Raw genomic sequence first — 16,925 nt, forward strand, 5'->3', positions numbered from 1 at the left:
CTACCAACACTAGTACCTCGAGTTGTCCTTCGTAAACGGAGTCAGCGTACCACTGTCTGAACTCCTTCGTTCCATTTTAGACGAGGGACGAGGCAGTCGATGACGGGGAACGGCGCTGATCGGGCTTGACACTCTTCTTACGCCGTTCGCTAAATTGCCGTAGGCAGTCGTCCAGAATAGCGAGTCCTTCCTCTAGCCGAAGACCGTGACATTTCTCCCCGACTGCAGCTCGGAGTCCTCGCCGAGCCTCATCCTTTCCAGCAGGTCCAATCGCCGAGTCGACCGGCAGATCTGGAACGATCGACCTCGTTCCAATCGAAGTCGAATCCGAACTTCCTAGCGCCACAGGGGCCGTATCATTAGGACCTGCACGCAAATGGTCGAGGCTAGCTCTCTCTCTCTTTTCTCGTAGTTCCTTCCGACTTTCAAGCTTAGCCCAACCCTTCTGTGCGGCCTCAATTCCAGAACCGTCGACAGTCTTCACCCTCGACGCCCAGTAGTACTTCGTAGCGTGGCTATAACTACCCAGTACCAGGACGAACACGTTCCCAATGAGACTCGCGACCGAGAATTCCAGTATCATGTCCACCATGAGAGTAACCAAGGCAACACCCATCCAACCACATAGGGCACCTTCCACGCCTTCGTAGAATACTCTCCGCAGGTAGAACACAAGGGATAACAACAGTTGCCCCACCAGACACACGCCCATCAGGTACTCGCCCACTCGATCGATCGAGGCTACTGTAGCCTCAGCTATCGCCTTCGTGTAACGACAGCACGACGTCCACACCAGTTGCATCACATCGGGAACGAAGAGACAGATCGAGTGATGCCAAGCCTCACACCATCTGAGACACAACAGTCCAAAAATGCCGAAGCGGGGTTCATACTTTCGTAACACCGCCATGGGAACGAGGAACATCAGCGTGACCAAAGTGCACGCATATTCTCGGGGGAGCAGCTCTTGAGCGTTGGCACCCCGGACGGTAGTGACAAATCGGTCACTACAGGTATACCAAAAGAAGCAGATGGTGGAACCACAGTCCACCAGGCTCGCGCTAAAAGCCCATCCCGTGAAATAATCCACAAACACCAAAATATACTTGTTCCCTCGTGGAGTGACCACCAATGGACCGACGGCGTCAACCACCAACAACGAGAACGGTCCCGACAACTCCTGGATCGGCATCTTCTGCATTAGACCAGCTCTCCAGGGTCTCCGACCCTTACCACCACTACAAATGGCACACTCTTTCACGTACTCAACCACGTCCTTTCGCCATCCGTGCCAGTAGGCATGGCGCCTTACTTTGTCCAATGTCTTCGTCTTCCCCAAATGAGCAGAGAATATGTCCGCGTGACAATAATGTAGGGCCGTCTCGATAAACGGTAAAGGGACGACAGGTACCGTCACTGTCCGCGCAGGACCGGCACGAGCCCCTAAGTGCACGAGACGCATAAGGACCTCGTTCTTCATCAAGTGGTGCGGTGACATTTTTAGCACCGTCACCCTTAGTTGAGGATCCAAGGCCAGTGCACCGTCCTTCAGAAATGCTCTCATGGCGCGCATCCACGGCACCCGCTCTTGTTCTTTCACAAACTTGTCGTAGTCCAACCCGAACACATCGATCGTGGAGGGCAAGGAAAGTGGAGCACCAGCTTGTAGTTCTTCCTCTTGTTCCTCCTGGGTGAGCTCGTTGGCAGGGGCCGCCTCATCGTTCTGCTCCCCGACTGGAACTGAATCGTCGGTCACGTTTGAGCCCTCGTTCTCATTTGAAACGATCGTTCCTAGCCTGTCAGGCAGATCGTCCCTTTCTTCATTCAAGAGATCTTTCATCGTGATGGCCCCTATCGTTCCCTGTCTCGATGATACAGCCTCGACAAGCCGTCGGCGTGCCCCATGGACGTTCCCGGCTTGTGATACACTTGAAACCTCAGTTGAGACAACTCCGCAGCCCATCGTGCCAACTTCGCATTCGACGTCCTTGTGTTGTCACTAGAAATCCACGTAAGGGCTTGATGCTCCGTAAACAGGTCAAACTCACCGTGGTCGAGATAGCACTTGAACTTTCGCGTCGCCCAGACGATTCCCCAGCACTCAATCTCGGTGGTGCCACAGGTCTTGTTGATCCTATTCCTTTGAGATCCTACCAACATCTTACTCGCGTAGGCAACCGCTCGGTCACGTTTGTCGACTTCCTGCATCAGACAGGCCCCTACTGCCAAATGGGACGAATCCACATAGAGCTTGAACCTCTTGCTGAAGTTGGGATATATCAGAATAGGAGGTTTCACCAAAGCCCTTTGTAGTTGTCGGAACGCCACTTCGCAATCTTCGTTCCATTGGAAGTCCACTTCTTTCTGCTTTAGTCGTTCCAAAGGGGCGGCAATAGCAGCAAACCCTGGTATATAGCGTCGGAAGTAGCTTGTTAGTCCTAGGAAAGCACGAACGGTGTGAAGGTCGTGCGGCCTCTCAATATCCATCACTGCCTTCGCTTTCTCGGGGTTCGGTAGTATACCCGTAGGCGTAACTATGTGTCCCAGGAACGCTACTTGGTCACGTCCCCAGTGGCACTTCTTCATTTTCAGCTTAAAGCCCGCCGAGCGGAATCGTTCCAACACTTGTCTTACTCGAATTAGGTGAGTAGGGAAATCGTCACTAAACACCACACAGTCGTCCAGATAGACGAGGCACGTCCTCCACTTCAGGTCGATTAGGACGCTCTCCATTAGTCGTTCAAACGCAGGAACGGCGTTGCATAACCCAAAGGGCATAACAAGCCATTCGTAAAGGCCAAATTTGCTCGTAAAAGCCGTCTTCTCCATACTGTTCGGTTCCATCGGGACGTTCCAGTATCCTGAAGCAATATCCATAGTGGAAAACAGCTTGGCGTCCCCAAGGACGTCCAAAATGTCGTCGATCAATGGCATCGGGTAGCTGTCCTTGACCGTGACCGCGTTGAGCTTCCGATAATCAATACAGAATCGAATCCCGCCGTCGGGTTTTCGAATCATCAGTACGGGGCTAGCCCAGGGACTATTTGCGGGTCTGATCAGACCAAGCGCGAGATATTCTTGGATCTCCGCTTCCATTACGTCCCCTTCAGCCTTCGAGACTCGATAGGGCGGCTGCTTGATCGGCACACTCGCTCCCGTATCGATGCTGAACTTCAAAAGGTCCGTACGCCCCGGTCTCTTGGACGTCTCTACGAACAAATCCTTCAGACCACCTAGCATCTCGGCAAATAGCCTCCTTTGTTCCGCTCCCAGCGACGAATCTTGGAAATCCACTTCAAAATCGTCGTTTTCTTCGTTCAGCATTGCGGTGGCTATTTCAACGTCAACGGGTCCTACTTCCGTTCCTTCGTTGTTGCCAGCGGCACTTATCGCCGCGCTTACTTCAATCGTCGTTCCACTTCGGACCTTCGTTTCAAAAGCAGATTGTGGAACGAGAGTTACAGCTGCCACGTATGCACCCGACGGAATTTCAACTTCTTCGGAGGACGCGTTACAGACTTCCACTAAGGCCATCCCATTCTGCACGGAGCACAGAGTTCGGGCCACTCGCAAGTTCTCATCGGTCCCTGGAACGCCTTCTACCAGTACAGTGGAGCGATCTCTCATCGTTCCACGAATTTTAGACTTGACCAGCGCTAAGTGACCAGGCTTCAAGCGAACTGCTGAAGTCGTTGTGACTGCATAAGTCTCCTCCACTCTCGAGATGCCCAACGGGATCACATCTCCCGTCCCTTTCAGTGTCATCGTTTGGTTTTCGAGATCCATCACTGCTCGGAACGAGCGCAACGAGTCTGTTCCCAATATGGCATCCACGAACAAATGGTCGACTACCACAAACGGAAGAGTCATATCGATCGTTCCAATTGTTATTGGGAGTTCGACCACGCCACGGACTCGTATCTCGTGTCCCGAAACGCTGTCTAGGCTTCCAGTGTAGGGCTTGAGGGGTTCAGACGCCCGACCAAGCCGTTTCAGCACTCGCCTGTTCACGAGACTCGCCACAGCTCCCGTGTCCGCCAACATCTCAGCTGGGCAACAGTCGATGAAGCCACCGGTCACAGCCTTCAGTCCTCCCACACTACAAATGACGCGCTTTCCTTCCGGCACAACCCCTGCCCCTTCCTGAGAGGCATCGTCCTCACTCACTGCCCGCAATCCCGGCGACCTTCGCGGCCGCGAAGCCCTTCGCGCGTAGATGGCATAGATGACGGATTGTTCATCGGCTATTTTCAGCCTCTCCTGGTCCAGCGCTTTGATTGGAAGTCCAAACGTCACCTCCTTTAACCGATTTAGGGCAACGACATCGGGGACGGGTCCGTCTATTTTAGGAGCTTTTGGTTTGTCGCGCAATTTGTCACGGATGGTAGAAGCCTCGGTCCGGAAATAGGAACGAGCCCATGTCACCGCTCGATTTAGGAACGAAGGAGTCGTCGTTCGACCTACTTTCACTAGGTGATCTCGAAAAGACTCCTCGTCCAGCACGTTTTCCTTGGTCTTGTCTCGCAGCGGGGGAACATCAGCCCTCGTTCCGCTTCCTTCCGCCGGGTCAGTTTCTCCCTTCCCACTTTTGCCGTATTCGTCCCTTTCCAGTTTGAGCATGTCGTACACCCTCTTACGAATTTCGGAACGCCACCTAAAAGGTAACGGCACTCCTTCTTCGTCTCCGTCCATCACAGTAGGGGACTCGTCAAATCCGACGCAGACGTTCCGTATAAACTCACTCTCAGCGGAGTCGTCCTCCGAAGCACTGTCACCGTTTTCTTCTTGGGTGATAGCGCCGACGGGCGACGCAGTCTCCGTCGTTCCCGTTTCGTCCTTAATGTTTCGATTAGCACGCCTGGCCACTGCAGAATTCTCCAGTGTCCTCTCGTACCAATCTAGCCAGTACTCTGGTTCCCTCATCTCTCCCTTAGAGACTTCCCTTGTGCGCTCTAGCACTTCATCCGGTATTCCCAGTTGCTCACTCAGTTCTGCAAGTGACGGTTTCTCCTGCTTGCTAGCGTTCTGTGTTACTCGTGACTTAATCTTCTCGTCATCCAACGGAAACAGCCGCTCTTCCAGCTCCTTGTCGTACTCCTCGGGTTCACTCTTCACTATCGGATCGTCACCGCGCTCGAGCATGTCCAGCTACTCGTCGGTAAACAGACGATCATAGTCGTTTGATGAGTCCGTCGCCTTAGTATGTTCCGTATTCAGTTCAGCGCTGGGAACTTTAGCGCCCTCCTCAGGAGCATCCACTACTCCGATCACGGCCGCAAACAGGTTAGCTCTGACGCCTACCACGTCTTCCGTCTTTGTCTCGAGTGCCAGCTCAGCCCGTGTATACTTGTCGGACAACCCGTCCGCTTCCGCTTTCCCGTTGCACTCTTCCTGGGTCTTCAACGCATCCTCGGGACGTTCCGTTGTCCCTTGATCGGCGTTCTGTGTCCTATGGGAACGATCCTTTGTCCCATCTTCACTCTTCAATGTCACCAAAGAGCTTTCCGCTGCTCCTTTCTGGGTCTTTAACGCATCTTCAGGACGTTCCGTTGTCCCTTGATCGACGTCCTGTGCCCAATCGGAACGATCCGTCGTTTCACTTTCACACTTCCTTGCCATTAAGGAGCTTTCCGTTGCTCCCTCCTCTCGTTCCTTCTCGTCTTCCGGTCCCCTCGTAGAGACTTCCTCTTCTCCTTCGTACTTCGAAACAGTCCGTTCCTTCAGACTGCTCGTTCCAATCACAACATCTGCATTTTCAATCGTCACGCTCGCAACAGGAACGTTCCGAGCGTTTACTCCAGTATTCACACCAACCTCGGGAGCCTTCTCAGGTCCACCAAATCCACTTAGCTGTGAACCTTCATCTCCTTTTGTGTCGCCAACCCGGCAAGAGGAAAGAGCGACACTTCTTTCCCCTCCCTCTTGCCCCCTTCATTGTCGGGACATTCCGGTCGGTGTAGCCGAACCTTGAGCAGTCGTCGTTCCACTTGCTGCGGCATTCCTCGAGAGACTACGTAGTTTCTCGATCTCGGGACAGTTGGTCACGCCATGACCCGTCTGTCGACAGAAGAAACACTCCGCAGTCCGACGATCTCCAAATCGATTTCCACTCGTTCTCCTAGGCAAGCTACACTCCATGGAGTAGTGACCAAATTGATTACAGCGATTACACAGGCCTCTCGCACGAGGACACATCTCTCGACCACACCCTTTTCGTTCGCAGCGTCCGCACACCACTTCTCCTTCTGCGGTACGAGTATCGGGGCCCATACGAATGTTGGGAGGCCTCAGTTCAGCACTCACTCCGCCATTGGAAGGACTAGTCGGTTTCGGATCGTTCGAAGCGACTGCGCCTATGTACCCATCGCTCGTTCCAGAATGTTTTTGCACGTTCCGATTTAGCAGTTGCAGCTCTTGAAGCACCTGTAACTCCGTCGAGGGTACATTCTTCGAGCCAAGGGGTTTCATTCCTTCCTCTGGAAACTCATCGTCTTCTTCGATAGGCAGGTGGAGATTCTTGAACAACAGAATACGACAGGCTTGCTCAATAGACCCAATCATATTACCGTTCAGCACCGCTCGCATCTGTTTGTTCCTTATTCCTTCCAGGAAGAACTCGTACCTCATGCGGGGTTCGGGTAAGTTCAGCGCGTCGCATATTGTCTCGAGTCGATCACCCCATTCTTCGGCCGACTCGCCTCGTTTCCTTGCAGCAGTCTTAAGGCGGGTCCAGGTTTGGGCCGGAGTCAGACAAACGAACCGGTTGTGAAATCTGGAACGAAGGGACTCAAAGTTATGGATCCTCGAGTTGTACCACCATTCTTGTCCCTTCTTGCCTTTCAGACACTGTTCGAAAGCCGTCAAGCGCAGCTGATCGTCCATGTCCATCGTACACTTCTCGAACGAACGCCAAAACGCCGCAGCTCGTTCGCTTGAGGCCGTGTCCGAATAAAACGGAACGATAACTTTGACTGCGTTCCTCAATTCGTTCGGGATTCCCACCATCGGAGCGAGCCCTCGGCCATAGTCATTCGGCTCACGTTCCGCATATTGAGTCATGGGAGCAGTTGGGTGAGGCGTCGCGTATCTCGGGTATCGATCTCGGTCAGACCCCACGTTTCCACTGAGTCTCGGGTCTCCTTCGTGACTTTGGAGCGATCTTTCGTCGGTCGGCTTCGTTTCCCAATTCAGCGTCCTCTCCGGTCTCGTTCCGGCCTGCATTGAAGGCGTAGTCATAGGCGCGGACGCGTAAGTAGGAGGCATCTCAATCGGGTTCCAGCCCGGCGGTAACATCGGACCAAACGGATTCGAGGACGAATATTGTCTCGGTGAGCCATACGCTCCACTTCCTTCGTACACTCGCTGTGCTCGGTCGGAAGCCTTCTCATACAAAGGGATGGGAGTCGAGGGTCCGCCGGTTCGAACTTCAGGGTTAGATCGATACACGGTTTCTCCTCTCCCGGGACTACGGGTTCCACTCCTCGGGGATTCCAGTAGTCGATCTAACTCGTTTGTCGAGTGTCGAGGTGGAGCCTCCCACTCTCTCGACCCTTGCCCTTTCGACGAAGAGGGTTTGGCCCCTCCGGACACACTTGACATAGCCATTTGCTGCATGGCCTGGCCGATGGTGTTGACGATAAAGGCTTGAAGAGCCGGGTCCACCGTCGTCGTCCCTTCACTCGTAGGCGTCCCTCTGTCCCTTGCAGGGATCGTTCCCGGACTCGTGGGCGTCGTTCCTCGGTTCGTCGGCGTCGCGTTTGGACTAGCAGGTGTCGTCCCACGGCGTACCGTCGTGGTAGGAGCTGGCAAAGTCGCACTTGGCGCCCAGTGACGTTCCACTCTGCTCAACGGTTCAGCTTGCAAGTCAGTCGTACTTCGAAAGCGCGACCAAGATGCAGGAACGTCGCTCTCATACAGTCCTCCAACATCCTCCTCCCGCGGGTACTCAGCGGTCGTCGCCGAGGGCGCCTCCCGCCCAGTCTCGTCCATGTGCGTTAACGATGGTCGGGACGGATCCAGCGAGAACGACACTCCCCTTCGCGTTCCAGAACTTGTCGTCTCGGTCTCTCTTGCCTCTCGTAACCGCGCCTGCTCCTCTCTGGGAGTCGGTCGATCCGCTAGAGTCCCGAGGAACGCTTGGAAGCTGGCTCTGCCCTGGGGTGTCCCCAACATAGTCATGAACACTCTTCGGTTCTCTTCGGCTCGTGGTGACGCTCCAAACAAGCTTTCGTCGTCCTCCGGGGCCGCTCGTTCCCTCAGCCCTTCTGCCGCTCGTTCCGTTCGGACCTCAGCCGTCTCTCCGGATTCACCATGCGTTCTGGGATCCACTTCGCCGCCTTCGCCTTCCTCAGCTGGGGCATCAGCGATCTGGTCCTCGTCAGCATCCGCCAGGATCCGTGCGAGGCGCTGCTCTTCGTTCCCTATAGGATCGTTCCAGTTTAGGGAGCTCATCTCGTCCCGGCTCCCTTGCACCTCCGCTCGAGTACTTCGACACTAAGGTATTCCAAGCGGCTCTCTCCGCTTCTTCTCTATTACGCTCCTACGAAAATTGGCTAGAAGATACCCTGCTTCTCCACCAAATTGTCGCGGTCTCCTTCTCTTGTCGGGGTCGTGTATCTTGTGAAAGCCGACGTAGGAACTTAGACGTTATTAGATGTGTAAAATATACTTGTTTCTTATTTGTTTTCTTGAGCACTTCTCGTAAAAGAAGGAAATTCACGACTGAGAGCTCCCTCACCAGCTCTCTACCTTGCCAAAGTACCTCCTACCAACACTAGTACCTCGAGTTGTCGTTCGTAAACGGAGTCAGCGTACCACTGTCTGAACTCCTTCGTTCCATTTTAGACGAGGGACGAGGCAGTCGATGACGGGGAACGGGGCCGATCGGGCTTGACACTCTTCTTACGCCGTTCGCTAAATTGCCGTAGGCAGTCGTCCAGAATAGCGAGTCCTTCCTCTAGCCGAAGACCGTGACACTGGCGTGAGAGCTGAGGGAACATGTCACTCACACCGATCATTTTCACGGGATCACTCTCGCCCGAAGCATCAGCCTTTTCAGTGTCCTAAACCAGCCCAGAGAAACTTTCGACATGTGCGTCCATCTCTCTCTTGTCTTTAGCTAATACGCTTGCCATTGTAGCGACATCGTCACTGGAAGTTTTGACGTCCCCTGCCTCATCCAAGTTCGCTTACTACAGACGATCCGCACGGGTCAGCCACCGACTCATTTTTCTCACCATCGTTCACCTCAGCACCCGATCATTGTTCTTCAGGGTATAAACCCGGACTTAGCCCCAACAAAATTTGTCCTTAAAATGAGGACGAAATAAGATGCAAGATCGTGAAATTCCGAGTGATTTTGACCTCGATTATAAGGACAAAAATCGAGCGCGCCAGCGCAATTGCCTCTGTGTCTGATATGACAGTTGAGACACCCGACGCCACTTTGTATGGAATAAAAAATTAACTTGATTATACTATTCCATTTGACGATTTTTGTCCTTAACTTAAGGACAAAACACTATCCGGGAAATCATTCCAGACTCCGTACGGCACAGCAGCTCATGCAATAACGCGTAGGTTTAGCAAAGAGTTGCTAGCACGGTTGTAGAGAGCTAATACAGGGATACATTTCTATTTATGCTCACAGGAGCATCTACCAAAACTGAGGCCAAGCAAGGCCATCAACTTTTGGTCCTCATTTTTGTCCTTAATTTTTTCTTGTTGGGGTTAGGGGAGAGGATTCAGTCCTTCACTAGTCCCAAAGGTGCTTTCTGCTTCTTCGAAAGATCTAGTATCTCGCAAGCCACCCACTACTTCATTCCGAAACTGTTCACTATCAGCAACTCCTTCATATTCACTCAACGAATCGTCGCTCTCCTATACATGTAGCACGTCGTTGACTTTGCCTGCAAGCTCTTCGCCCCCCCCCCCCCCCGAAGACCGTCGCTCTCCCCTCTTCAACCGTCCGCTCCATGACACACTTGGTTGATCACCTCCTCCGCCACTCGGAGGTCAGGCACAAACTTTGCCGTATGCTCGGCTAGGAAACAGACATTGCAACCCACTACGTTCTCCACGTAGCCCAGCCCGTAGCTCAACCTGGCATTGTTGGCTGTACTTGCGTCGGCCTGGTCTCACTGGAATGTGCACGAATGCCAACGATCGAAAATTTTGGATATGGTGCACGTCTCGTTTGGCTCTGAAGAACATCTCGTATGGAACGCTCTGTGTCTCCTTGTTGTAGGATCGGTTCTTCATGTAAACTGCGTTTCTCAATGCCTCTGGTCAGAGAATACGATGAAGCCATGCGTGCACTATTATGGCCTTGGTCATCTACATCAGCGACTGGTGCGCTGGTGCGCCCGCTCGCACAGGCTCAACTCTGAGCTCTTCGGCCCCACTTCGCTGTGCTTTATGCCGCGCGAGTCAAAGCGGACTTGCACAGGCCAACGTGAGTACCATGAGCCCCGGCGACCTTGCTACCTGAGCAGCTACGTGATGAATCTCACGCTGAACAACCCGCAAGTGTTTGACAAGAATGGTTGTCCCATTCGATCTAGTCAAGTCAAATCCGCTGAACCGACGCGAGATGCTGCACTCCAGGTGGCAACAGTTCTGAAAAGGAGGAGATGGAGGTTTTAAAAGCCAAGGGGGGGAAATTGAGGAGGTCTTTGGAGACGAGATCCCCGAGGACGCGACGCCGGTGAGCACCATGCGGGCGTACGCGTTGGAGTCCGACCAGTACGGCAACGTGGACAAATACAAGGCGCGCATTGTGGCTCTCGGTAAGTATCTACGTCCCGGTGTTAATTCTGCGAGACGTTCGCACCAGTAGCAAGGCTGTGGTCTTTTCGACTGTTGGTGGCGATGGCAGCATAGCTAGGGCTATATGTATTTAGAGATGACATTAATCCGGCGCGAGGTTGGCGATAAGACTGTACCTGGGCTCTATCACGTGGTATTCATGTCAAGTTATTGGGTATATATACGCTGTACGCAAGCCCTTATCCGGGTCCCGTCAGTCCGGACGTGAGCGAATATTCGAGCTGAACCGGTTGTTTATAAATCAAGGAGACCAGCGCTCACGCATGGAGTCCTTTCTGAACTTCAAGTTTGAAGGAGAGACGACCGGGTACGCTTTGGGCTACGCAGACGACATACTAGTGGCGACGGACAACGAGCCGTACAAAGGGCAGTTGTTCAAGTGCTTAAGCGACAGGTCTGGCCTAAAAGACAAAGGGCGATTGACGCCGTATCTCGGGGTAGAGGTGAAGCGGACTTGCGAAAGCATCACGATCAGTCAAGGGAGGTACACACGAGAAATGTTGAAGAAGTTTGGATATTAAGACGAACATGCTCTTTGGAGCCCCATGAAGACGAACGCGAGACTTGCACCACTCAAGAAGGACGCGTTTTCCGAGACCAGCTTCCCGTACCACGAGGCCATCGATATGCTAATGTACCTGGTCATCAGCACCCGACTGAAAGTGACTTTTACGCTCGGTCAGCTAAGCCGTTTTTTGTTTTGTGTGGCTAACCCGTCTGCGAAAAATGTGGGCGCCGTGAAGAGTGTGCTTCGGTATCTTCCTGGAACTGGACTATGGGATCACCTATGTAAAAACAACAACGGGTGAGGTTGATGAAGTCGTGTTGAAAGGCCACAACGAAAGCAACTGAGCAAATGATTCTGAGCAGCGGAATAGCAGGACTGGCGTTGTTTCCTCACTTGCGTGAGGCGCTATCGCGTGGGTGTCTCGCCGACAGTCGATAATCGCCTTGTCAACGGCCGAGTCCGAGTACGTGGCCGGGTGCGAGGGCCATTGCTGAGATCAACATCCTGTAGGAGATCAACCCGATTAAGTTTAGAATCGAGATTGACAATTAGGCAGCTTATGTCTTGGTAGCTAACGCTACCGATAGCCAACGCACCCGCAACAACAAGCTACGCTGGTACTGTGTACGCGTGCAGAAGGGCGGAATCGAGCTACACAAGGTTCAAGACGAAGGGAATCCTGCAGATGCATTCTCGAAGGTCCTTGGCAAGAAGCGACTGGAGATATTGCTGGGGCTTGTGGACGTCACAGATGCAAAGTAGTCAGAGTTATCTTCAAGGTGGGTGATTCGTATGCATGTTGAGATTCAAGCCCCGGATCACAGCAAAAGTTCAAGACTTGGGATGTGGCTCCTAATGCGCTCGGACCCCTAGGGCTAGAACGAGCTCAAGAGATTAGCTAGTACTCTAGTAGATCAGGCTTCATTTTTCCTTCAAAGATTCAAAGTGCCCAGATCCAAATCCCAACATAGGTAAGTAGATAAGCTGGAAATAGATGTATGATATGATGATTAGCAATGAACAGCCGCAACATCTCGCTCACCGCCATGGCGGCGAAGTGTAGAGCCCGAAGTCGAGCAGGGTTCGCCGCAGCAGGTGAACTCACTTAGAATTTGCGGTTGCGACTTTTTAACCCCAGTGAAATTTGTCCTAGGAGGCAGAACAATAATCAGTGAGTATGAAGCATCCATACGTCTTTTGTCCTAGCACGCCCCGTGGTAGGATAAAAAATGGCCTTTTTTGTATGGGAGGATGCTGAAATTGCTGAATGATCTTTATCACAAAGCAGCCAAACATAACAATACACTTTCTCCAGTGGGTTTCCTTTTACTGTGTAATAGAACATTTTTGTTTTGTCAACTGCCAATTGGTTGTGTACTATTAATATCAAAGTACGCGAACGGAACTCCCAGCATATATGAAATGCAAGCTCCACAGGACAAGCAGGTCAATTTTATCAATTGTTATTAGTACAGTACAGGTACTTAAACTAAGTAAAGTTTCATGTATTACAGTACATGTATTTGGAAATTATTAATATGTCGTCGTCTAGATAGATTACGCCTCTTTTTAACCGCGGTAAGATAATTACATGTACAGTACCTTACGTGCAATACAGTACACGTACCGGTATTATACATGTACTATTGTACTCGTCATTTAACATTATTTTAACATGCCATTTGGCGAAACTCCTCGAGTTGGCACCAAAAGAGAACAAAGAGCCTACGTAAATGTTCCTTAGCATCTCGTGCATCTAGTGAGCTATTTGCGTCCTTACTAACATGTCCGAGCCAAGCACCTCGCAGCAAGAGCTGACGCCAGGCCAGAAGGATTACGTAGTACGGTGCTTTGACTTCATGTCCAAAGCCAAGGAAGATGGCCTCTTCAGAGGGCAGCGAACCCGGGACCTGGTTGCTGAGTGTCTAATAGTAATCCCTTTAAACTCACAAATCGCCATAGCTCAGTAGTATCAATAGAATAACGCCTCACACAAACCTCTAGCGTAAGAGATTTCCTTCAAAAAATTATCAGTGGGATTATTTCGCAACTTACATATTACAGTACTACAGTGGTACTACTACAGTAGTGGGTAGTATCGCGTAAGTTTAGCGAGATTCACGCTACTGTATCTTCAAGGAAGGACTTCAGGACACGTTTATTAATAACATGACACATCCACGATCAATACGTGAAAAGGCTTCGAGTCATCCGGGAGCGCGAGGGTGTACACATACATTTTCAGATGTACTGTATCTGCCCTCTTTTCTGATCTGCTGCGGCTGGTATCGCGGAGCGAGCAATTTCTTTCAGTGAAACATGTGAAAGCTTACATGTAAAGACAAACGTGGTGCCGTGCAGTAAAACGTGCAGTGTCGGTAGACACTCAGCACGAACTATAATCGAGCATTCTGGTCTTCTGATCTGAGGGGCTTGGTCACCAAAGTTGGTGCTGCGACGATATACCAGACATTGATTAATTAGCTCTGGTCTGCTCAAGTCGAACACGAAAAAAAATGAAGTTGTCGTCCACTGTATCGACCACGCTTTTCGTGTTCGCAGCCGTTGGGTCCCACCTAGTGTCCGGCCATGGGTACCTGGTGCAGCCGCTGGCCAAGTTTATCAGCGTCAACATCGACAAGACGCAGTATTCTTCCACCATCGACAGTAACAAACTGTTCCCTGGCGGATCATTCAACACACACCCGACTATCAACATCAAGTCTTTTCTAGAACACTACAAGAAGTCGAAATACAAGAGCTTGAAGGCAATGATCAATGATAACCAGGTGCTCGTGTCGGACGATGCTACGGCTACCTGTGGCTTCTCGTCCCCAGAAAAGACCAGCCATGGTGCGCTCAACGACACTATCTACTGGGGCAGGAACGATGATATTACGATGGACGAGGGCTTCGTGCACCCGGGCCCGTGCGAAACCTGGTGCGATAATACGCGCATCCAGCAAGACATGACGTGTATGGAGACGTATAATACGCCGTCTGGCAAGGGTGCAGCACCGATCCCGATCGACAACGCGAAGTGTACGGACGCCAAGCGTCTCACCTTTTACTGGATCGGCATGCACGGCTCGACGTGGCAGGTTTACAGTAAGTTGTACCGCGATCGAGTGTTTTTTACGGAGCTTGATGAAACTAACTGGCGTTTATCCTAGTGAACTGCGTCAACATTAACGGTGCAGCTGGAGGCGCGGACTCGAGCTCTACTACGTCTCAAACCACTACCGATACGACTTCTCCAGCAACACCAAACACCGCACCAACGGCTACGACACCAGCCCCTACGCCAGCTCCTACGCCAGCCCCTACGCCAGCTCCTACGCCAGCCCCTACGGCAGCTCCTACGCCCGCCCCTCCGACTGCCCCTACGACCGCTCCTACGACACCAAACAACGAGCAGGAGAGCTCTGCGGCCACACCCGAAGTTGAAGCAACGCCAACTCCGGCTACAACTCCGGCTCCTGTCGTGAACCCCAGTACCGAACAAAGCAGCATAGCCGACGAGGCCTCAGCTGGAGCGAAATGTTCGCGTCGCCGCATCCGCGGTTAGATGCGCAGGTAGTATCGCAAGAAACATTGAGAGAGTGTGTTGTTTCGGTAGAGCCCATCTCTGGTAATGTCGTAAATGTATTATAGAGTGTTTTTATCGTCATAATCGAGGAATGCACCGCAGATCAACAGGTAAAAGTGTGAGGGAGCATAAAACGTTTGCAGATTTTGAGGACGAATACTACTTTTTTACGAGCATAATATGTATCCACTTTTACTACGTAGTACTTCAAAAGTATTAGTATTATATATTTAATTCATAGAATTGTACGTAGTAATGTTTTAACAGCTGGAGTGTTTTTTTTTCAAATCCAGCTGATACTGTACATTTACCTCCAAAATCTGATCGGCCAATAATGCCAAACGAGTGGATTTGAAATTCAAATCTTGTCAAAACTTTTTGAATACTTAAGTAATGCTGAAATAATGACTTTTACGTGCAGTTTGCTAGCCAGCAATTTGCACGAATCCAGTCGTTTTTAGAGTGAGCCTATCATCGTTTTTTCTTACCAAATTATATGTTTTTGTCTATGTCGATTTAGAAAACTTACATATATAACAAAACTTCTCAGGTCCAGCCCGAGTGGTGCCCGGTACCGATTCTATGTAGTTTTTACCACATTCAATTGTTTTGTTTTATGTCAACTTTGGAAAACTCGTCGATGTGTCATTATTAATAAACGTGTTCTGAAGTCCTTCCTTGAAGATACAGTAGCGTGAATCTCGCTAAGCTTACGCGATACTACCCACTACTGTAGTAGTACCACTGTAGTAATATGTAAGTTGCGAAATAATCCCACTGATAATTTTTTGAAGGAAATCTCTTACGCTAGAGGTTTGTGTGAGGCGTACTGAGCTATGGCGATTTGTGAGTTTAAATCAGCAACCAGGTCCCGGGTTCGCTGCCCTCTGAAGAGGCCATCTTCCTTGGCTTTGGACATGAAGTCAAAGCACCGTACTACGTAATCCTTCTGGCCTGGCGTCAGCTCTTGCTGCGAGGTGCTTGGCTCGGACATGTTAGTAAGGACGCAAATAGCTCACTAGATGCACGAGATGCTAAGGAACATTTACGTAGGCTCTTTGTTCTCTTTTATTGCCAACTCGAGGAGTTTCGCCAAATGGCATGTTAAAATAATGTTAAATGACGAGTACAATAGTACATGTATAATACCGGTACGTGTACTGTATTGCACGTAAGGTACTGTACATGTAATTATCTTACCGCGGTTAAAAAGAGGCGTAATCTATCTAGACGACGACATATTAATAATTTCCAAATACATGTACTGTAATACATGAAACTTTACTTAGTTTAAGTACCTGTACTGTACTAATAACAATTGATAAAATTGACCTGCTTGTCCTGTGGAGCTTGCATTTCATATATGCTGGGAGTTCCGTTCGCGTACTTTGATATTAATAGTACACAACCAATTGGCAGTTGACAAAACAAAAATGTTCTATTACACAGTAAAAGGAAACCCACTGGAGAAAGTGTACTGTTATGTTTGGGCGCTGACGCTACAGTTGCAGCTATATCACCGAGCCTGAAAGTTTGTCCACAGGACGACACATGCGAAAACTACCACTTTCCAGTACACATATTCGGCGGCCCTGTGAGAGGATCCAGCGGTTTTAAATACGATACATAAACTAATGGACATGTGTCGAGCTCAGAAGGACGCACCTTGTGGGATATCGCGATTACATATCAGGACGGACGGCGCCGCCGACTGGAGTCAAGTTGCGAAACAATGATCACGCACCGATACGGAAACCTTGAGGAGGACATGAAAACTGCACTGAGTCGCATTTGATGGACACTGTGTAGCATTGGAATTCACTTCTGTGGCAAATAACACCTAAGTCATGACGGAGGTGGGAACATGCCTCAGTAATGCTCCGCCATAGACCTGGACTGACAGGCCCTTCCCAGCCTTGCCACACCAAAGTTCGGGATGTGCCTTACGCTCGGCACGGCCATGTTGTTCATGGCGAGAGCTGCGAGCGACACCTCGGTGCG

At 50.9% G+C, this 16,925-nt stretch overlaps 1 protein-coding gene across 1 annotated transcript; it reads left to right on the forward strand.

Annotated features, from left to right (window-relative positions):
- Nucleotides 1-13,851: 13,851 nt before the first annotated feature.
- On the forward strand, nucleotides 13,852-14,508 carry PITG_11946 (uncharacterized protein; the record flags this gene model as incomplete). Its single annotated transcript, XM_002901363.1, has 1 exon — nucleotides 13,852-14,508. The coding sequence occupies one exon, from the start codon at nucleotides 13,852-13,854 to the stop codon at nucleotides 14,506-14,508; it is 657 nt and encodes a 218-aa protein (XP_002901409.1).
- Between the last annotated feature and the right edge of the window lie 2,417 nt (nucleotides 14,509-16,925).

Source organism: Phytophthora infestans, genomic scaffold, assembly GCF_000142945.1.
Source record: "Phytophthora infestans T30-4 supercont1.21 genomic scaffold, whole genome shotgun sequence".
NCBI lineage: Eukaryota > Oomycota > Peronosporomycetes > Peronosporales > Peronosporaceae > Phytophthora > Phytophthora infestans.